At 35.5% G+C, this 24176-nt stretch overlaps 1 protein-coding gene across 1 annotated transcript in view; it reads right to left on the reverse strand.

The window, feature by feature from the left end:
• Ehbp1 (Eps15 homology domain containing protein-binding protein 1) overlaps positions 1-24176 on the reverse strand; it is a 488549-nt gene that overhangs the window by 1214 nt on the left and 463159 nt on the right. The window contains exons 17-21 of the mRNA XM_070098683.1: positions 22700-22858; positions 15712-21417; positions 6722-6829; positions 6468-6597; positions 1265-1386 (exon numbers count right to left, since the gene is read on the reverse strand). Of these exons, the coding sequence (XP_069954784.1) occupies positions 1265-1386; positions 6468-6597; positions 6722-6829; positions 15712-21417; positions 22700-22858 (6225 nt within the window). The remainder of the gene's footprint in view (positions 1-1264; positions 1387-6467; positions 6598-6721; positions 6830-15711; positions 21418-22699; positions 22859-24176) is intronic.

The following is a 24176-nucleotide window of genomic DNA, read 5'->3' on the forward strand; positions in this document are numbered from 1 at the left end:
GATAAATAAGCCGTAGAGTTGAAATTAGCGAAACTATTGAAATACAGAATTCCATTGGAACGGATTAATTGCATCTCAATTAATTTAAATGAGGAAAATTGACTCTGCAAACGAGCAAATCCAGATGCGAGCAAGGTCATGGAATGGATTAAAATCCAGTTGTGAGCAAGGTCATGTAACGGATTAAACTCGCAAGTAGAGGTTCCACTGTATATTATACAAATAGTCGTAGTGCTAGAAATAAAGTACAGTAAACAGTGATGTTTTAGCAATAACTGCTATGTGGTTTAATCTGAGGAGTCAGGACATAAAGTTGAGTGTCACATACAAAGGTTTAAGTTACTTCATGTTGACGTAAATGCTGGGAAAGGGGGACGTGCTATATGTCCAATAAAATCTGAATTGCTGAATAATAAGAGGTGCAGAATAAAGATTAAAGAAAGACACTCAGTCTGAGAAGAATTTCCAAAACGTTGCAAAAAGTTTATTTTAGGTGTGATATACTGACTCCCAAACTTAGACGGAGACTACACAAGACTTCTCTAGGAGAAAATTTTTTAAGGGGATTCTGACTTTAGTGAAACTGACTGGAAATCAAATAAATTCTTAAAATCAATAATCCTGGATTGCTTTTATAAAACAGTTTGTGACAGAACCAAAGATGGAAAAAGCTATTTGATTAGGAAAAGCAGACCCTTGTCAATAACCTGTAGAATATGGAGGAACTTGGAGCATGTGACCATAAATCGATTACATATAACACTGAACAGAAGTATGATACATACTTCTGGAATGAAATAATATCGTAAACCGGGGGTCCACTGTATATATTAATTGACATTAATTAAGCTAATTTTAGTAATATTTATAAGACTAGGGTAAAAACTAATATTTATGAAATATTCAATGTACAGTGGAACTTCAGTACTCAAACAGCCCCATACTCGAACAATTCAGTATTAGAATGCTTTGTTCAGTAAACAAATCGCTTAGTAGTCGACTGTTTGCTCGGCACTTGACCAAACAAACATGACCTGTCAAACCTTCACTGTAAACTATTTCGTGTTTCTTTGCAATTTTTGGTGTTTTTTTTATATTATTTGTATAAGTCATCATGGGGCCTAAGAGGGCTAGTGATAACAGCCAACCAAGAAGAAAACTGGGTGGGAAAAATATGTTTGGTACTTGAACAGATTGGCACTCAAACAGCTTTCTAGAATGAATTAAGCTCAAGTGCTGAGGTTCCACTGTACATACATCATACCGTGGCATAATTGTAAGATACAAGTTTAAAAGAATCTAGTGAACCATTGGAGAGTCTTACCTCGTAACTAGGTGAGGCTCTTCCTGCTGGACACCACTCATCATTCACATCATCAGCATCATCTGCAAATGATACATGAGAAAACTGCACTTTAAAATATACCTTCTTGTCTAACATAAACAGCAACTTCAATAATAGAATTTTACCAATGTTTAATTCATCAATTTGTCAATATAGCTGTGATCTAATAATAAAAATAAAAGAGTTTATCATTTATATAAATACATGTAGAACAACCACTGCAAAAATAATAGTGAACTTTCAAGCACTTTCGTGATTTTTCACATCAAGGAACTATAAAAATAATGTGAGAAATTATGAAAGTGCTTGGAAGTTCACCATTCTTTTCACAGTGGTTATTCTGCATACTGTGATATCACCTGTTCACTGTGATCTTATTGCATATAATTATAAACATATAGAAACTGAGAGTATTTCTGTTATGTTTGCTTTGCCCAAGAGATGGAGCATACCTAGAAAAAACATGTTAGACATAGATGGATAAATTTAAAATGTATGAACACACCCCAAGTATAGTGCAAGCAATGATAAAAAAAAATAACTTTTAAGCATTTACATTTACAAATTAATTGTTACAATGACCTAGTATTAACCCAGAGAATGTACTACATTGAAAAACGTAATTCTTCCGACACTTCTACAAACTGTTTGGTAAACATCTCATATATATTTGTATAAATTTTTATACTGTGGGTGCATGTATCATGTTTGTGTGTTACATAATGTGTTTCTTATGTAATTTTGAAAAAAATATCGTAGATAGATTAAGGGAAATGTCTATATTAACGTAATACGCGACATTAATGCGCCCGAGAGATTATTATTATTATTATTATTATTATTGCATCAAGATTAGAGAGACTCTTAGTGATTTTAATGTGTACCTACATGCCAGCACAGTGTCATAATTTGAAATGTCCGTATTAGCGGAACGCCGTAAAGCGAAACGCCGTAAAGCGGGGCCCTGCTGTACTGTGATATCACCTGTTCACTGTGATCTTATTGCATATAATTATAAACATATAGAAACTGAGAGTATTTCTGTTATGTTTGCTTTGCCCAAGAGATGGAGCATACCTAGAAAAAACATGTTAGACATAGATGGATAAATTTAAAATGTATGAACACACCCCAAGTATAGTGCCTTTTAAGCATTTACATTTACAAATTAATTGACTGGGGTCAGTGTCATTTGCACAGATCTACATATAATTCACAGTGCTCTCAAATCTGTTGTAAGTAGAAAATTTTGCCTAGACATGAGAGAATGGTTCTGTGTGATGGATATGCACAATATAAAAAATCCTGCCCCATGCACTGCATAATGGGAGTAGCTAACCTCTGATCTTGTGTATGGGTTAAGATAATGACTGTGGGGCATTTTCTAGTTTGGTGTTTCTTGATGCTAACAGATGGACTGTAAAACATACTAGTGAAATGGAGAAGAGTTTTGGTCAGTTGCAGACTGGATGTAGCATGAAATAGGCCTCAAAGTATAATAGTTGAGATGGTTGATTTTCTTGAAGAAAAGGGCCTCCAACCTCTGTCCCCCATGTCTGGTTTATGGTTTTTACTTGGTCTGTTTTAATTATTGGGAGGGCTTAAATTATGATCATACAGAAAGTAAACTATCAAGAGAATCAGAAATTGGGTAGTTTGAGAACCCAAAAGAGTCAGAAATTGGGTAATCTGAATGGGTAAAAATCACTGCTGCATCAAGTGCTCTCCAACCTCCACCTTCACATCTGAGTACAGTGGACCCTCAGTTATCAGCCATTCCTGATATCGGCCAACTCGGTTATCACCCTTTTTTTTTTTTTGGCTGAAATTTTATTTTGGTTATCGGCCGTTATTTCGCTTATTGGCTGTATTGGATGCGTCCACCCGCCAGCAGCTCACACGTTCGTGAGTCAGTCTGGCTGTGTCTCTGAGTGAGTGAGGAACTTCTACTCATTCATCCAAACATTTTGCTATAATCCATTGTTTTTTTGTGGTTACTGATTAAGTGCAAATGCAAAATAAGCCACCATTGGCACAAAGAAAGTTCCTAGTAAAGTTCCTTTGGTAAAGAAAGTGAGAAACATGATGGAATTTAAGAAAGAAGTTGTTGAAAAGCATGAGAGTGAAGGAGGAAGAGAGGGAAGAATGTGCCTTATTCAGTGATTCTACGATATGTACAATACTAAAGCAGCAGGAGTCAATAAAGGCTATAGCGCCAGCCAGCGATAAAGTGTAGCATTAACAGTGTAGCCCTGCGTATCTTCCACCACCCTAAACCAATGCCAGCATCTCCTCCAAGGTAAGTGTAAATATTTCTTATTTATAAATTACGCACATTGTTTGTGTTAATTGTAGTGGTGGTCTCTGCTGCTGCCTCCACTACCACTAATATGTAAAGCTTATGCTCTCAGTGGCCCTTATAAACTCAACAACACCACCACAACTCCACATACGTAATAAGATATGTTATTCATTCTAGAATATATATCATGTTTCTATGTTATTAGATGAATTGTGATAAATAACTAAGCTGTAGAGTTGATAATAGTATCATAATTAAGCATTTTGTCCTGTCTCCCAACAATAAACTCGCCTCCCTCTTCACTCCACATCATTTTGCATATGCCAAGACTCTTCAATAAAGGTAAAAGTGATTTAAATGTTCACTTATCCATTTCATTAGTCATTTTATTTAGTTCTCATTGTTTTGTGTATGTAAAACTATAGTTAATCTTCAAATATTGCATTTTTTGGAAATATTTTTGGTTGTCTGAAATTGGATTAATTGGATTTATATTAACTCTTACAAGAAATATTACTTCACTTTTCAGCGATTTCGGTTTTAGGCCGACCTTCTGGAACGGATTACAGCTGATAGCCGAGGGTCCATTGTAATTCCAAAAGTATGGCATCAAATTTTTCATTTTTGGTGGCATTATTTTTATAAAAAGATTCTCTACCAATTGATAAAAACAAAAATACTGTTTTATTTTTTCAACATTGCCAACACAGAAGAGGCTTTCAATTTGGGGGTTGTCAACACGTTACTGGTTAATACACTGTAATGCTGTTGAAATATGGATGGAAGGTGACAAAAAATTATCATTGGTTATTACAAATCTTTAATCCTGAATACCTCAACCATCATTTTTATGTACAGTAAACCCTCCATATAACGGATCTCATATCAACTTCAGAAATGAGGCAAAAAATTTGCTTTGTCAGTAGATTCAGAAACAATGGACCAAGTCCATTGGTTACAGAATTGTACATTATTGTCTTTTGTACTTCACAATATTGTAGTATTACATGAAAACTACATTTTGTATACTGCAGAAAAAATGAAGTTTGGTTGTTTTATTAGCGTGTTTGCCTTCTCTATCTACCACATCTGCTACTACTGGCTACCAGCTCTCCTCTATTAGTCTATTGTATGGAGGGTTTACTTTAGTAGAGTAATGCATATTTTCCAAAACTGTGAAAAAATATAAAAAAGTAGTCCCTCACTTTTTATGAGTTTACTACAGGTCAACCATCACTAATCCAGCAACCAGTTATCCGGCACTAATTTCGGCTAGCATAATTTCAAATTTCATCATTATACTGACTCAGAAGCTGTGCAGGTGTTTGTAAATCCACAGCAACAAGCCAGTGGAGGAGAAAGCAGTGATGAAAATGAAGATGATGTAGCAGAAAGAGTCTCTATTGATAAACTAATTAAGTGTACAGTGGACCCCCGGTATTCGATGGCATCGGTATTCGATAAATCCAGTATTCGATGCATTATATCGCAAACAATTTTCCTCGGTATTCGATTGAAAACCCAGTATTCGATACGATTCGTACGAGACCTGTCCACGTGTGGCCTGAACTGCCCCGTGTGTGCCAGTGTTTACAAGCCAGCCAGTGTGCGCGCATCTAAGCATACATTCGGTACATTCCATATTATCCATATTATCACTGTGTTTGGTGCTTGTTTCTGCAAAATAAGTCACCATGGGCCCCAAGAAAGCTTCTAGTGCCAACCCTTCGAGAAAAAAGTCGCTAATGACCTATGAAATGAAAAAAGAGATAATTGCAAAGTATGAAAGTGGAGTGAGTGTGTCGGAGCTGGTTAGGTTGTATAATAAACCCCAATCAACCATCTCTACTATAGTGACCAGGAAAACGGCAATCAAGGAAGCTGTTCTTGCAAAAGGTGCAACTGTGATTACGATTGAGAGATTGTTATTGGTGTGGATAAATGAAAAACAGATAGCAGGAGATAGCATCTCTCAAGCGATCATTTGTGAAAAGGCTAGGCAGTTGCATTAAGTCCTGATGGAAGGGAATTCCCCTTCTAAACACTAACACCTCTCCCCTCCTCCCATCCCATCAATCATCACCAAATCTTCATTAAAGGTAAGTGTCAATTATTTTATTGTTATTGTAATTATTCTATTGCATTAAACTTAATATTTCATGTAGTAAAATTTTTTTTTTCATACTTTTGGGTGTCTTGCACGGATTAATTTGATTTCCATTATTTCTTATGAGGAAAATTGATTCAGTTTTCGATATTATTGGTATTTGATGAGCTCTCAGGAACGGATTAATATCGAATACCGGGGGTCCACTGTATTCTAACCTATCCATTCTGTAATCCAGCAAACTCAATAATACGGCTTACAGGTCCCAATGATGCCAGATTAGTGATGGCTGACCTGTACATGCAAATTCACTATTGTCTGAATTCACTTTTATGCATTGCCCCACTTCTACAAGTAATCCCATATGTGGAACATAAATTCGCTCCATACAATCACTGCAGTTCTAAAAAGGCAGTGAAAGTTCCAATATAATGAAGAATCAAGTGTTGATGATCTGATTGAGATTACTATACTGTAGTTGTGCTGACCCTTGTAGGTTTAGCACTTCATTTCTGATTGTAATAATAATATAGGTGTGCCACAAACCTGGTGCAAATCTACTGTATAAAGTAAAGGATGCCAGTAATCCTTAACTTAGTATATGAGTTACAATCCAAATAAAGTGACTCGGTAAGTAGTAATAAAAAATGAGAGATCACTAATATGTACATCAACAGTACAGCATGCCTAAAAATAATTAAGCACTGACATACCATGAGAGTGGTCCTGAGTTTGTGTGTGTGCAGAAGATTTCAATAAGGGAGGAGACACTACACCCTGCTTTGCCTCAGCAATGAGACGACGTGCTCGCTCTCGTAAATGTGCCTGTCGCTCCTCTTCTTCCTAAACCATAATAAATTTCTTCATAATTCTTGAAAGGACAAATACATATACTTATTTATACAAACAGAAATGTAAATCTGTTAAGAAACTTACAAAACAAATGATAATAGAAGCAAAAGTTTACCTTTGATAGAGACCGTTGCGGTCCAGGACGACTCTGAGCTTCTCGTCTGGCTTGTTCTAATAAATGTCTTGCTCGCTCTTTCAGTTCTTCATGTCGAGATGATGGACGCTGGGGTAAAAAAAAAAATATATATTATTAGGCCTTCAGAAAGGTAAATCGAACAAATAAATAGCAAGGGGTTAAATTACACACTGAATCTAAGAACAAAGATTTGAATAAAACTGCAGAACAATTAATTAAAAGTAAAGAATAATAAATGCAGAGGTCCTTGTACTATCCAAGCTGTACATATATAATACAATATCTGGACTATTTTATATCACATATACTCTCTGTATTTTGTCTTATTGGGATACAGTTGCTTCTAAAAATTCAATGGAAGTTAAGTTCCTAGAGGTCCTGTGAAACTAGAAACAACAAATAATCCAAAATAAAGTCTGCATGCCAAATTTTATTTTAGATTTGCATTCATTTTGTGTTTCTGAGATCTCATCTCTGACAGTCATCACTAAATTGGTTAATATTGACATTCATGAGGAATAATGCCAAGAACAAAAAGAAATTTGGGCATGGGAAGCCTAGTGAGCCTGTAAAACACTGAATAATTCAATCTATTAGTAGAGGCATTGGATAAATGAAATCCACAAACAAGGAAGCCTGCAAATGACTTTACAATATTACACAGTAGTAAATGCAAGTCATGAATAAAACAAAAATACAGTAGGGCCCCACTTATATGGGAGGTTAGGTTCCAGGCTACCACTGGAAAGCAGACATCACCAGAAAGCGGAAGGTCAATTTTTTTATTATGTATATTTACACTCAAATTTAAATATAAATTTAAGACTGAATTTGATAGCTGTGTACAGAAATCTATACCAGTAGTGTCAGTCAGTGTTAAATCAACCTGCCCATAATTAACACTAGGAACTTACAGTACATTCTTCTCCATCATAAAACATTTACACAAATCAAAATTCAGCAACTATCATTGTGCTCACTTCTGACCATTTTTACTATTAATTGTAAATAAAATTTTTCTCATAACAAACCTGATTACCACACATCTCAGTAAAAAAGTCTCAACTTAAAGCCTGTAAGACTTGTAATCCATTCTGGGATCAGCCAAACTTGTAAATGCAATTTTGTGTACAAGTGGCAAAATTAATTACTTTCAAAGACTTACTTTACTTGATCACAATTTTCTACATTTAATGGTAGGAAACAATGAGAGAGTGTCTAATACAAGATACAAAAATCCTCTATGACATTCCCTGTGTTTGATTCAGTCTGTGTAAAAGCTCAATGTGCATAAAAGGACCTAAAATCTGGAACTCCTTGGATGAAGATTCCAAATGTTCCCATCTGCCAACTACTTCAAAGCTACAGTTAAAAAAACCTCCTTAACTTAATGTGATCCTAACAACATTTATCTCATCATATTTAGTATCATTTCTTGTAACTAACTTCATTCTTATTGTAAATTTCATTAGAATTTTTATTTTGAATTACCAAATACTTTAAATATTTTATAATCTAAGTGTCCTTATTTTCATGTACCTTGCTAGGATTGTATCTGATCATACACTATCATTCTCACTGAATTAGTACTACTGTAAATATCATTAATGTCTTACATACATATGTGTAAAATACTATCTCTGTAATAATACAGGTTAACTAGTTTCACTCTTACTGTAATAATTATCAGAATTTTCTTTTGAATTAATGGAATGATCCTAGTGCAACATAATCTATGAGTTCTTATTCCCATGTAACTTATGATTTTATCTGCTTCATATACATGTAATCATATTCATGTAACCTATTTTATTTTGTAAATCATTATTGTCTTATACACCTACCATCCGACTTACGACCTGCTCGACTTACAACCGTGTTTTTTTTTTTGCCAAATTTCTGGGAAATAAACAACTATTTGTGTTGTACACAGTGTTTATCCTAAACCTTACAGTATAAAATACAATACTAACAGCATAAAAAGTAAAGTAAAACATGAAATACCAAAGTAAAACAATAAAATAAAGTCAATACAAAAATGTGATATTGATATTCAGTAGTAAAGTTCGACTTACGACCATTTCGACTTACGACCGGTTTCTTGGAACCGAACTCGGTCGTAAGTCGGATGGTAGGTGTATACAAATATGTAAAATACTACAGTCCTTCTAGATGTAAGTTAGGTTTAAGCTTCTCTGAAATGCTCTGTATAACTAAGGAGTTTAACATGTGAGAGATGTTATTCAATTTAGTACATACGATGAATCGAGTGGAAATAAATTGATTGATTGATTGATATGACAGTTTGAGCCTATGGGAAGCCAGTCCTAAAACAAGCATTCCAGTGTTCTTTAAGGACAGGCTTGTCTTAGCTTAAAACTCTTCCAGTTCCCTGCTTTGTTCACAATTGCATCATTCTTATTTTTGTGAATCACTTACCATGGCTTTGAAAGACCTTAAACTCGACCTCAGTTATCATGGAAGTGTGGGACTGATCAATTAAAACTTGCATAAGTGTATAGAAATATAACTAACTGGATAACTCTTATTAGGCATTCATGGACCAGTGACCAGAGCAGTGACCTGTAGTTTTATAACTAGTATGCTATGGGTTTGAACCCTACCTGTTCCTAGAGCTGTTGTATTATTGCCAGGCCCAGCCATGATTAATCCTATGATGAAAGTAAGTAAAGACTTGCTCCAACTATTTCTAGCCTCACCTACGAAGAAGGATTTTACGCACATTGCCCCCATCCTCTTGTCTGATTTCTTTGTTCATTTTATCATTAAAACATGGTATCATCTAACTGACGAATTTTGCTTCCACTGACACACCCATTACCTTAGTCATTCTAAAACCAACGATTCCACTAATAATAATAATAATAATATCTTTATTTCATATCCTTATTTCTACAATATTTTTCACTCCAGAAGGCCATGCAGACCAACTAACTGACATTAGTACAAATCCCATAGATTTCGAAAAAGAAATGGAAAACATGCCCACTCACTCAGCACCTGGACCAGATTCATGGAATGCTCTATTTATAAAGAAGTGCAAAGTACCACTAGCACGAGCCCTCAGTATTCTTGAGAGAAAGAGCTTAGATCTAGGTAAAATACCGGAGGCCTTACAGAGTGCAGACATAACTCCTTTGCATAAGGGAGGTAGTAGAGCACTAGCTAAAAATTACAGACCAGTAGCCCTTACCTCTCGCATCATACAAATCTTCGAAAGAGTGATGAGACAGCAGATTACAAATTTCATGGACCAGCACAACCAACATAACCCAAACCAGCACGGTTTTAGAGCAGGACCATCATGTCTGTCACAGCTGCTGAACCATTATGACAGAATTATGGAGGCATTGAAAGACAACCAAAATGCAGATGTGATTTACACAGATTTTGCAAAGGCGTTTGACAAATGCGATCATGGAGTGATATCACACAAAATGAAGGCCATGGGCATTACGGGAAAGGTAGGCAGATGGATTTTCAGTTTCCTAACGCACAGAACACAAAGTAGTAGTGAACAGGGCAATATCCAGCATCAGTGAGGTGCCCCAAGGCACTGTCCTGGCACCTCTGCTGTTTCTCATCCTCATAGCAGACGTACAAAAACACCCGGCACACTTTTGTATCATCATTTGCTGATGACACTAAAATAGGCATGAAAGTCAGTATGGTAGAGGACACTGAAAAAGTACAGGAAGACATAAACAGGGTTTTCCAGTGGGCAGTGAACAACATGATGTTCAATGGTGATAAGTTCCAGCTGCTTACGTATGGAAAAAATGAAGAACTCAGAAGGAGCACTATATACAAAACTCATGAGGGCCACCAAATAGAACGTAAGGAACACGTAAAAGACCTAGGAATAATTATGTCAGCGGACCTTTCTTTTAAAGACCATAACAAGACAAAGATCATGACAGCCAGGAAGATGACGGAGTGGGTATTGAGAACTCTGAAAACAAGGGAAATAATGCCGATGGTGACACTCTTCAAATCGCTAGTGTTCCCTCACTTAGAATATTGCTCAGTGCTGACAGCCCCATTCAAGGCAGGAGAAATATCTGAACTGGAACAAATACACAGAGATCGTTTAAGGCTCACATTGAGCCTGTAAAGCACCTAAACTACTGGGAACGTCTGCAAATCTTGAACATGTATTCATTGGAGCAGAGGAGAGAGAGGTACATGATAATATATACCTGGAAGGTACTCGAGGGCTTGGTCCCAAATCTGCACACTGCCATAACAACATACTGGAGTGAGAGATATGGGAGGAAGTGTAAAATAAACCCAGTGAAGAGCAGGGGTGCGGTGGGGACAATAAGGGAACACTGTATCAACATCCGGGGTCCTAGACTAATTCAACATCTTACCAGAGGAGATCAGAAACACGGCTGGAACCAGTGTAGAAGCCTTCAAGAGGAAACTGGAAAAGTATCTTCACCTGGTGCCAGATCAACCAGGCTGTGATGGATATGTGGGGCAGCGGGCCTCCAGCAGCAACAATCTGGTTAACCAGGCAAGCACCAGATGAGCCTGGCCCATGGCCGGGCTCAGAGAGTAGATAAACTCTCGAAACTCTTCGAAGGTATATACAAGGTATACAGGCCTAGCTGATATCAATGACATACTACTATATAGAAAGTCACTTGTTATGCAGATGATTTTGGGCAAATTAGGACAGTTTTGTCCCAGGATGGGACCCACACCAGTCGACTAACACCCCAGGTACCCATTTTACTGTTGGGGAACATAGATAACAGGTGTAAGGAAATATACACCCAATGCTTCTACCCTTGCTGGGAATCAAATCTGGACCTTCACCATGTGAAGTGAAAGCATTAGTCACCAGGCTACGGGGCACCATGAGCCAGTCCAGAAAGTGCTCCTTTTGCATATAGCATACCCAATGTGATCCCACACACCAGGGCTAAAGAACCCACTTCAGGATGCACATGGGGAAAGGATTATAACTGAACACCCCCATAGTTCATAACACTCCTCCTGAAAATGGCAGTCTGAGGTTTGCATTGCAAGAATTTGATCATGGAAGGAGTGTTGGGAAGGAGAACAAGCTCAAAGCTGGGGAAACATTGATTAGCTTGAATAACCTTTACCCAGGCAATTACTTAAGAGGGTCTCAATTTATTTCTCATAAGAAACTTATCACCACTGGCATGCCTCCCTCTGGAAATTCTCTTATGTAAAAAGTGTGATAAAACTATATTTTATTCCATACTCCAACAATTCAGTGCAGTTTCAAGCATTTTCTGACAAACTGCTATTTTTAGCTAAAATATGTATATATGCTACTTGAAAAGCATCACTGAGAAAAGAATTGTCCACAAGGGACACAATATACTTCTAAGGATCTTGCTCATCTATTCACAGTCAAGAAAAGAAGCCCTGCCTCTTCCTGGAGCTCATTATCCTCAAACCACCTGTTACCACTACCAAAGTTCTAAACAGAGACCACAGCCAAGTTAACATCATCCTTGCACTATCCATGCAGCACTTCAATGCTAGAGCTGCACACTACTCTCTCACCACCAGGAAATATCAGAAACTTGGAAGAGACATAAATCATAATTTCCCATACTGTCCACCTAGGCTCAACTGTGTTCCGATAAAAACATTCCATGCCAGGCATTTGGGGTATCACAGTATAAAAGGAAATATTCTAGAAAAGCTTTAATGAAACAGGCTTAGTGGAATACTCTACTGTACTGTAGCTCAGCAATTTGAAGAAAAGTGCAAATTAAAAATTACACTGAACTGTAACAGGAATCATGCATCTTTCTCTCATTCTAACAGAGTCTGTATTAGAGAGAGAGATTTCTAAATTGACATTCATAATTTTAATCTTATTCAGAATACACTGAACTTTGGAGAACATTTCAGACTCAGAATTTCAGAAAACATTTCCTCTTATTTGGAAATTTCTAAATTAGAGAGCATTCTAAACAGGAGTCTACTGGCAGAGCTGCATCTGCTCTTATTGACAGCTCCTTATATGTTGATTTAGGCATAAGAATTAACAAGTGAGCTTCTGCATTACAAACTGAATTATATGTCATTCTGATGGCACTGAAATTAACACACAACACTGAGCTTGATTCCTTAATCATTACCAATTCTATGTCATCACCAGAAGTGCTTGACTCCCATAATGACTCAAACAACATGCACACTGGAGACAACAGATATTAAAAAATCAAGGAGAAAGGAATTAATGTTCAGTTCTCATGGCATCTCTCACACATTGAATTAGAGTAAATTTTTTGGGCTAATTTATCACCTTGACAGAAAAAGTTTAATTTAACTTTTGTATAACTGTGTCAAGTATTAGAAACAACATTAGAAGAGAAGTGAATAATTAATCTGAATGTCACTGGAATGCAGTTAGAAGTCTGAGTAGATATATAAGTATAACATAACATAAAAAACAGCACATTTATGGAACAACTTGCAATGTAAACTGACTGACTGATGTTATAGTAGCCAGGCATAGATTTGGTTAAAAGTACTTCTGACAGTTTGGTAGACACAGACAAATGATGATCAAACTAAATGCAAAAGTATGTTGTCAACCTTATGGTCACTCTCTTGAACACTGTGCTTAACTGTGCACTTACTGAATATAGAGATAGTATAAAAATTCATGTGATATGTCAAAGTATCTTATCAGTGAATCTTATTTATGAAAACAATACACCAGACTTTTAAGCAGATATCTAAATCTGATTGCAATATATGGAATATAAATTTAAAACATATATCCAGATAAGCTCCTGTTAGCCCTTCTGGGGCCTACTGCCTAGGTCTTTTTTATGTATGTATATGCTACTGCACTACTGTCCACGGGATGGATATGGGTACACAATAAACTAGCCACATCAGTGGCAAAATCTAAAAAAAAAAGACTATAAGCCATTAAAATTTTATTTTCCAAAGTTTTGAATATTTTTATTGCACCATAAAAAAAGTCATAATAAAGAAGATAGAGTTTATCAAAAAAAATTCTGTTGACCCAAGTTCTTTAATTTTGGTATTCATAGATACATTATTAACTACAGGAGACTAAATATCCAAGTTGCAACTTGTAAATAAAAAATCAGAAAACATTTTTAAATTACTAAATCCAGTTCTTAAATCAAGTTAAAATATGAAGAAAATGTCAAAATATACAGCATATAAACCTGTGAACCTTTTTTATCCAAATCATAATACAGTATTTATAAGTCATGCAAGATTTGCAATCAATATTATGACAAAAATAATACTGTATTACAAAAAATATTTACACAACAATGTATTAAAGCTATTAGGTAAGATAAAGAAATACTGTAATAGCTTTTTCATGATTTATATACAGCATGTTATTGCTAAATGGGACCACATGAAACTTTATCATACCTATTCAATAAATTAATGTGAGTAATGGAATTTAAAAAATTAATAAAGTGGAAAATTTACATATTTTGCCTAAAATAAGTACGTGCTGTATCTAGAACTAAGATTATCTACAGTACTCATTAACAGTAGGTATGATAAGGCTTTAATAGTGCACAAATTAGTGGACAAATAAGCCCTTGGTTGTCCATGGATGAAGATCTGTGGGAAAATACAAGACCTGAGTTAAGCACCACGACAAGCCAGGATTAAATGTTTTATTTTGCTGTATTCATGCTGGCATGCCTCAAGGCAGTGTCTTTGTCCTGTCTCTCTTCAGTCACATTTCAGCAACTTTTAGCAATTCAAAACTGTGAACTCTTAAACAAAGGACACTCCTTTGCACTCAATCTCATTTATCACTATTTAACGGGTCTCGAAATCAATCCTCAAAAATTTGTCAACACTATTCCTGCAATATTTCATGGTTTTAAAACTCGAGCATTAACCATCTTTTTCTTCAGCAAGCCAATTTTAAACCACAACTCAATTATATAAATAACTTTTTTAATTTTTCCAATCAAATTAATTTTGTCGGGGCTAAATGGAATTTATAATCTTTCTGTAAATCAATGTTTTATTAACCCTGTTAAAATATTTAAAAAGAACTGTTTAAACGTCTTCACATGTCTTCTAGTAGCATCCTTTAATGCACCCCAAACACACTGCTGCACAAAGAAATATAAAAGCACAATACTGTGACTGAAACAATACACAAATAACCTGAACATATGAGACTGAAACTTATGACAAGATTTCAGTCCAACTTGGACCATTAACTAGTTAATGTGTGACTAGTTAACCAAAACATCATCATGAGTTTGTCTCCTATGAGTGGGTTATTTCTGCACTGCTGCACAGTATCCACTGCCTGCCAACACCATACTTTTAAAATGAAACATGTTTGAGCATCCTAATCTTATAAATATTTTTCATTTACTTCAGTACTGGAACTTTCTATTTATTATCTTTCCTTTTTCATATAATCTACAACAGTTCAAATGTACACTTTATAATACCTCATCAAACCCATAAAAAAAATCAATTATCTTCTTCTCATTAGCAAGAGTACTAACTGTATATGAATATGTCTTTGTTAAAATCGCTATTAATGCCACTGATGTCAGGTGCATCACCCCAACAATTCCAAATGAAAAAAGAGTATATAAATAATGGTACATGCAGATGGGCATTTATTCTTTTAAAACTTTGGAGGAGGATATGCTAAAAGAGCAAACAGTAGCACATAAGAATTATTTTTAATTAACCAGCGGCAGAATATTAGCATCATATTGTTAGTGTATGTTAAATAACATCAGTGTCATCATGCATATCTTAGAATTAGTAATGCTATTAAAAAAATATGGAACAGAATTTGTTTTTTTTGCCTGAGTAGAAAAAAAAATAATGCCAAAGCTCTTGAGCAGGATTGGCAGCAAAAACTGAGCATTACACACATTGCAGTAAACACACACTAATAACTCCAACTGTAGAACCTTTGTCAGAAGCAGGTGTAGTGCTGCCCTATCACTTGTTTCCAGATGAGATATTCCAGCAACCTGGGCCATGAGCAGGACATCTTCCTCTTCAGGTGATGTTTCTTCAGCAAAAGTAGTTACAGAATCTTGTCCATTGTGATCAGTTTTTAAGTCAGACTGAGAAATGCCGTGAGCAGTTTGTGCAGGTCCATCAGGTAGGCACTGAACTCCAGATGTACCTTGAGATGTGTGTAGATGTGTTTCTGATTCATCATTGGCTGATGAAATTTTGGGTCTAACCCCACCATTGACTGCATCAGCAGGCATAAAGTTTTCTTCTTGTGTGTTATCAGAAGCTACAGATAAAAAATCCTTCACAGAGTGTTTCTCAAGATTTTTGCAATCATCACCTACTTCAACAGGGCAAATCTGATGAATGCCCTCACCAGTCATTTTCGTCCATTCCGTTACCACAATACCTTCTGTCACTGGAATTCTCTCAGCTTTCTTAACTCCAGGAGTCTGTCCATAAAAGAGAAGATTATATAACCCCTGTGTTGTATGCCTAATTCCATCTAAGAACCATCCCCTTTGCTTGGGCACTTCATTTTCCACTTGTATTTCTTCCTTTTCTGGCATCACTGAAGATGCTCCTGTTTTAATTTTAAAATTACTTTCCATATTTTTTCTGTCACCCCTTATTTTGTCAACACATTCTGGAGACAGCTTTTCCCAGACAAAATTTTTAGTATCTAATTCAAGTTCCATTTCACCAAATTCAAACTCACTGTCAAAAGCCCCATCCTCTTCTCTAATATTTTCCAGTTCTTGAAGCCAATCTTCTTCTTCCTCTTCCAAAGGAAGCTGAAAATCTTTTCCATCAAATACAGAATCTGGCGAACAACTCAAAAAGTAAACAATACTTCCTTCAGGACTAATATCTCGTCTGTAGAGATTTGCAATCTCTTTGCTTTCTTTAGAATGACAACTGCCTCTAGGAATTGGTATTGAACCTGTATATTTTGTATTCTTGTCTTCAGGAAGAGAAAAATCTGCAATTGCTCCAAAGTTTCCAATATTTCTCTTTTCTTTCATTACTGTAGCCCAATATTGAAGTACAGCAGCATTATTAACAGATATAACATCTCTACCAACTGAGCCACTACTCTGGCTCTCAACAGACTCTGCACGAGAAAGTAGTAAGGTACTTGAAGTTTTCTCTAGTGCTGGATAGCAAGGACATACACTGTCTTTATAAATTCTTGAATCTAATGAATTTGCCTGTGAGTTACTTGCATCAATAAGCGGAATGTTCATCTGATCAATATTCATAAATGAATCTTGGACAGCCTCTGAACTAGCATTAGAAATCCAACAAAAATCTGACATGGCATCACATTCCATATTTACATCGATAACAGTTGCCGGAACTGATTCTTTGGAGTTGTACTTGTTTAATTCATTATATTCTACAGACCTTATCTTATTTGCCACAGGCTCTGCTGTTTTATCTCCCAGGAACTTCAGCACATCACACTGGATTTCCTGTTCAGGTTGAAATTTTGGCTGAAAACAGTTCTGTTTCAGTGACATGTTTTCATCAATATTGCATCTCTCATCTTTTTCAGACATAGGTGTCTTAAGTTCAATGTTTTGAACTGCATCCATCAAGTCAGGAACATTTACATCATTCATATTACTGAGCATTTTTGGTACATCCTTAAATAATTCTTTAACAGCTGCAGAAAAAACAATTGATTTGTCTTCTGTTTCAACATTTGGCACTGCAAATATTTTGTTAGAAATATCCATGTCTTTTTTATTATTAGGTATTTCAGGGTCTTTCACACACAATTCTCCTACAGATGCAGTAAAAACTGGCAGCTGTTGCTCCTCTGTTTCTTTAGCATATGTTTCTTTACCTTCACAAAATAAAGCTGCAATTTCATTTTCCTCCAAATCCTCATTTTCATCTTTACCTTCAGTTTTATCCAAATTAACCAAATCATATTTAAAATCAGTCATAGAGTAAACCATTTCCTGCTCAACAACAGCAGCAAATAATGGATCTTTTTCAATATATTTTGGTTTAGCTTGGACCCTTTCTGGAAGCTGACACTGACTTTTGCTGATAACAAATACATCAATAAATTCTTGTGTCCCCTCTTCTGCAGATGCATACATTAGTGCTCTAAGCATTTCTTCCTCAGCTAGAGAACACACAGGAATATCTTCCACATCACTAGTGCAATATAATTCACTCTCATCTTTCTCAAATGCTTCTAAGCAATCTTTGCTGCACCTAAAAGTTGATTCTTCATCATCAGGCAAACTTATGCATTCTTCTTGTAAAAAGCTGCCATCAGTGACAGCCAGCATTTCATCACTTGGGGCATGAATAAGTATTTGTGGAATATTCAGCCTTGAGGATTTAAGTTTTAAAATTTGATCATCAAGAGTTCTGCAACTTTTTCCAGAAATTTCTTCACTTTCACATTGTATAACTAAGAATGGATCCTCATTTGAAGTAATTTTTTGAGAGTCTATGAAAGTTACTCCTGAACTGATGTAGGGATCTGTAGCTATCTCTTGAGAAACACTTTCTAAATCTACTTGCTCCATGCTTTCCATAGCATGCATTATATGAAAGATCTTTCCTTTCACCATAGTTTCACTACTTGTGCTTGCAACACAGGCATCTACATATTCCTCAAACTTATTCAAGCATTCAGTGGATAAATTGCTGATGGTAATGTCACTGCTTTCTTCATTGTTTGCTTTTCTTTCCACTTTGATATTTGCATTTTCTGGTTGCACGAATGAATCTGAATAATCCCTTCCACAACATTCAGAGTTTTCAGGTTGTTCATCTGTTATGTTCAACATGCTTACATTCGATTCGTCTAAGTATTGGGAATTAAGATGATCATAAGCTGTACTATTCTTAACATCCATATTAATTAACTGTTCAGCCTTCTGACCATTTTCATGAGTATTAGAATTTTCCACTGCTGACTCTTGAAACTTTTCAGAACTTGGTAAGAATAAACTTTTAGTGGCATTCAAAGTAATGCTTGTCAAAGATTGCTCATTGCTCTTATTAAACTTTTCAGAGTTTCTTAAACTATTATCCTCAAATGTACTAATGGAAATGTTTTGTAATGCTATTTTTGAGGGCCAATCAGTTTCCTCATTATTTAGTATACAATTTCTGACATCTGCTTCCAAAACTTTACATTTATCACATGATTCTGCCTGAACTTGTTCTAGTACATTATTTACCACAATAAAAGCTTCAGGAGCCAGTAGTGCTGCCTGTGAAGTATTTTCTGCTAGCATATTATCACAAGCAGGCTCCATGCAGCACTGTACATATAATACAGAATAATCTAGGGAAGGCATTTCAGTGACAAACTGCTGATGAAATTCTTCAAAATGTTCTTGCAAAGGATAACTAAAGGTGTAAACCCTACAGCTTCTGTTAAGAGCAACTCTCTTATAGTCTATTTCAAAACGGCACAGAGCATATTCGTAATTGTGTTTCAGTGCTGGAATAATTTCAGAATTTTCCATCTGAAGATTTTTGGCAATACTTGCTATAAAATTTGATTGTGGATCATGCCACACAAATTTAACTTTTTCATAAAATGGTGGAAATAAATCTAATTTAAAAATTCTATCAAATCTCATTGGCTTTTGCATAACTTCTTCGGCTGGACCAAGAATAGCAAGATCTTTGCTTTTCAAGTCTTGTGTGTCTGAGTCTTCATTAACTGTTTTGTTACCAAATGAAAGATCATTACACATAAGTTCTTCAATAATTCTTGCAAAGGGATCATCTGCATCAAAAGATGAAGACAAATCTTCTTCATCTCCAAATGGTTTCACGCTTGCATAAACTTTAAATTCTTCTTTACTGTCATCAACAAAAGATAGATTTTGATTATCTTCCATGTACGCTGATGCTCCAAACCAGACATTTTCATAGGCCTTGTCATTATTAGGTTGTTTTATTTCTTTGGTGCTTCTGTTACTATTTTGGATTACTTCTGTCTGGGATTTTGATTTCATGTTTTTGCTGGATGAATCTTCAAAGGAGACCCAATTTTCCATTGCCTTTTTTAATCTTCTTGGAGGAAGAGGAATGATATTCTTATCAGATTCTTCAAGAACACTTTGTAAAGGTAAGTTGTTATTCTGAATATCTTCTATCCTATCATGGCTTTCATTTTTTACTTTGCTATCATTTGCCACTCTCCAACTTTCTGCATTCTTACTACAAGAGTCTTCTGTGTTGCTTGATCCATCTTCATCACATGTGCTGTTACCATTGTCTCCCTTTATACTACTTCCACAATGAATCTCATCATCAGTTTTGGTCACGTCTGCATCAATTTTTTCTTCACATGTCACCGAGTTATTTTTCATCTCAATTTTCAGTTGCAAGTTAGTTTGTACATTCTTGCAAATATTTTCAAAAGTTCTTGTATCTGAGCTGTCAACAATCCTTCGGGGCTCATTAATGGCTTTATCTTCATAGGTTTCTTGTGGGTATTTCTCTTCAAATTTAACACTGGTACTCTCTTCATTTCCCCTTGAATCCAATTCTCTCTCTGAAACATCAATCTTCAATATATGTTTGTTATGCACTGAACTGCATCCATTCCAGTCAAAGTCTTCAAACTTTGCCCATGATGAGCCCAAGAAACTTTTTGGAAGTGTTTGTGCATGGTCGTCCCTGATAGCACAAGTACAATGTTCGTTACTGGCCTTTTGGGATGGTTCGGAGGACCTACTTCCTATGGAATCTCGATCAGCTGTAAATGATGAAAAAATTCTGGCCTCTCTCTCCCTATTGATAAAATCAGCAAGTTGTGATGTATTTCCCTTAAGATGGTTTTCACTTTCCAGTGTTGTATTTAGTGTATTATCAACATGTGTTATCTCCTCCTGCATATTAATTAAAAGTGGATTGTGTAATAAATATTGTTTTTTTGTTTCACTTTTTGATGCTGAATTTTCATCTTTAGACAGAGTTAAAGAGATACTTTTATTCCTGTTACCAACTTTAGCAGATTTTTCCTTTGGTAAAACTTTGGCCTGAATGCCTTGTTTGTTTGTTTCTTTGGCACTTTTGGAAACTGTTGCCAGTGAGAGGTAATTTTTTGTATTTGTCTTTGTTGTCCTCTTCTCATTGACACTGGAATGATACAAATTCTTGGAAACTGGGGCAGATTTATTACTTACATTTGTTGAAGGAGGATTACTTTTCCTTAACTTTTCTTTTATACTGGAAAATGTCTTGCTTGTGGATGTTGTGGGAGTCTGAATACTGGCTTGACTTGGAAGGGAGAGGTTTTTGACACTGGTGCTGGGTAAAATGGAAACAGGTTTTTTAGATGTCCCTTTCAAAAGGGATTTAATTTTTCTTCGTGATGGATTGACACTATGTTCTCTGTTCTGAAAGCGTTCATATGTTATATTGCTAATTTCTGGGCTATCACTCCTTATAGGAGTAACTGTACTAAAGCTTTCAATTTTAGCTCTTTTACCAGTAGTATGTAATCCCTTGGAACTTGAGTACTTCTGTTTAGTTTGAAATTTTGTATTATCTTTGACAGATCTTACAGTAGCACCTGAGGTCACCTTAACCTTTGAAATTCCTCCTTGAGTTTGTAATGTTTGGCAACATCTTGTTTGACCCTCCAAAGGCGACGATTTAAGCTACAAAGGAAGAAAATAAGAGGAAAAAAAGAATCCAGAGATGAAATAATCATTAGAAGACAAAATACTATGACAAAAAATTAATAATCTACTGTACATAATTACCATATACTCTATGAGTGCTTATGAATTGCAAATTTATTTTTGCAAACACATTATATAGTTCAGCAACGACAAATGAAATATTATCTAACTACAGTATATCATATATGCCTTTTCCCACACATATATAATGAAACATGCAGGTATTTGAAAAAAAAACATTGTAGTTTCTAACTGCTGCAACACTGAGAAATGCATAAGGCCATACCTGAATGCTTAAAAGCATTTCGGCTGATAAAGGACGAACAAAGACGGCTTGGGTACAAATTATGCGAGTGTGGGAGGTCTGAATGAAACAATACATGAAGAAAATGCAAGATGCAGGAATGCAGGAAAAAAAGGAAGAAGAAAATTGAACTAACAGAGATCTCAAATTAAGGATAATGACCTAAGTGAAACAGATATATTTGAATGCAGGGATAATACAGATTAAGAATGTTTAGCAGATAGCTTTTCCCACTGTTATGTTTCCATGAGTGACTAAGAACACTTGATTTACCACCTTGAAGACTCTAATGTACAACGCAAAATATACTATTTCAAAAAATCTTTCAATATTCCTTAAAAGTTACAGAATCTATCAAAAAAATAATATACAATTGTGTATCTGAATTCCATATATAAAGTAGAAATAAAGCCATTCTCTAAGTAAAGCTTGTTAAACACTGATAATGCAGACATTAATAATGTAAGAATAGCCCAAGTCTTCATAATGAATGAAAAGTGAGGTGTCCACAGTACGTGGAATGTATCATGCTCATTGTAGGAGCTGTACGTGATAAAACACAATACATGTCAAAACAAAATGATAACACTTAGAAGCTCATACAGGGGGTTCTCAACTTATAAATTATGCTCCTGGTATTTCAACTTGCAAACAAGTTAGTGGTAACCAAGGACCTATTATTCTACAGAAAATGAAAGTATAAAGATTATCCTTTGTAACACACATGTTTGTAAGTGCAGATCAGCATTTATAAAATGATCTTTTTTTCCATACTCTTTCTTATGGACCTAGTTTGTAAGTGCAGATCATCATAACTTGAGTGTGTAAGTCAGAGACCCCCCTGTATAGATTTACATCATCATGTACAGCCATATATAAGCATAAGTTTTATTGTGCAATATCAGTTTTGTCAGTTGTAGTATAAATGCACTGCCACCACAAGTACCAGCTCACCTTTTTAACAGGACTTTGTCTCTCTCTCATCACGACCTGATCCCTTCGAGTAGGGGAGAGATCAAGGAGTCCAGGAACCTCCTGAACAATGGATTCCAGTCGAGAATCAACTGGGGACCCTTCCTGGGGCCCCGTGGTTGTCCCATTCCTAGACCCAGTCTGACCATCATAGAGACAGTTCCCAAAGTTAGATAAGCTAAGCATATGCTTTTTGTTAAGAGGGCCATGTAAAGAGTGTGCCCCGAAGTTCACCAAACACTCAAACAAAGTAACTTTTGCCTTTATTAATTTAGTATGAAAACAGGCCACCACCAAGCACCCAAAAATCTAGTAAGTATTAATTTTAATAAAGAGATAAGGGGTGTATATAAGTGATAAAATAATAAAAAAAGTATTTCACAAAGGCATTCCTGGTAAACTTGCAGCTCACTTATAATAATGTTAAATAATTAGATTACTGAGAGTGAGATAAAATAAAATTAAGAGTATCTAAATTCTATGGCAAGGCAGTATAAACATATCAAAGTACTGACTGGAGACATACAGCACTCGACAAAATTAACTGAAATATATCTGTCAGAAAGTACATGGTACAAAATTATGCTAGCTCTTCTATCCAACTTATCAGCTGAAAACAATGTAGAAAACTAAAATTGCTAACTTGTTAAAGACACAAGTACAATATTCTCAGGATGTATAGTTACTGCACCTTGGTGTATGAGCATGTAACAGTACATATGTATGTACATATGTATGGATGCATGTATATACATATGTATGTATACATGTACATATGTATGTATGAGCACTCAAACAAGTGAAAAATCAGTAAAAGGGAAAAGCTACTAAATTCCCACCCCTTTTTCTGAGTGCAGACACTGACTTTTCCACCTTTAGGACTCATGTCCAACTAACTATGCTTTTCCCTGCATCCTTTCATAAATATACCTTGCTCACACTCCAACAGTACAATTATTAAAATATCATTTGTCTCCACTCTCAACTAACAGGCTCACACAAGCCTGCTGGATGCTCAAGTCCCTAGTATGCAAACTCTCTTTTCTAGGATGACCCCTACACCCCTCCTTTCACTCATGCTGTCATTTACGTACAAACATACATACATATATATATATAGTGTCACAGTCCAATTTCAAGCATCCCTTAGTAACTAAGCATTTAATCTATTCTCAGTTATTCTATATATTCTATATTTGTGATGCTACCTTTATTTACCTAGCTCCACTTAATGAGAAGGGTTGACTTTATGAAGGGTGTTTTTTAATACTGTATTTGCACGTGCCTACAGGTGTTTGAACAAGTTTTCAAAAAGCATGTGAAAAATTTTGCTGGATAACTCAGCATACTGATGTGGCTATCATGCATATGAAGTAATAATCATTTTCCTTATGATGAGAAACAATAGTTTGGAAAGATTAAGGATTTTTTAGCAAGGAAAAATAAGAAAAAGACAGAA

This window comes from Cherax quadricarinatus, chromosome 63 (genome assembly GCF_038502225.1).
Source record: "Cherax quadricarinatus isolate ZL_2023a chromosome 63, ASM3850222v1, whole genome shotgun sequence".
Lineage (NCBI taxonomy): Eukaryota > Metazoa > Arthropoda > Malacostraca > Decapoda > Parastacidae > Cherax > Cherax quadricarinatus.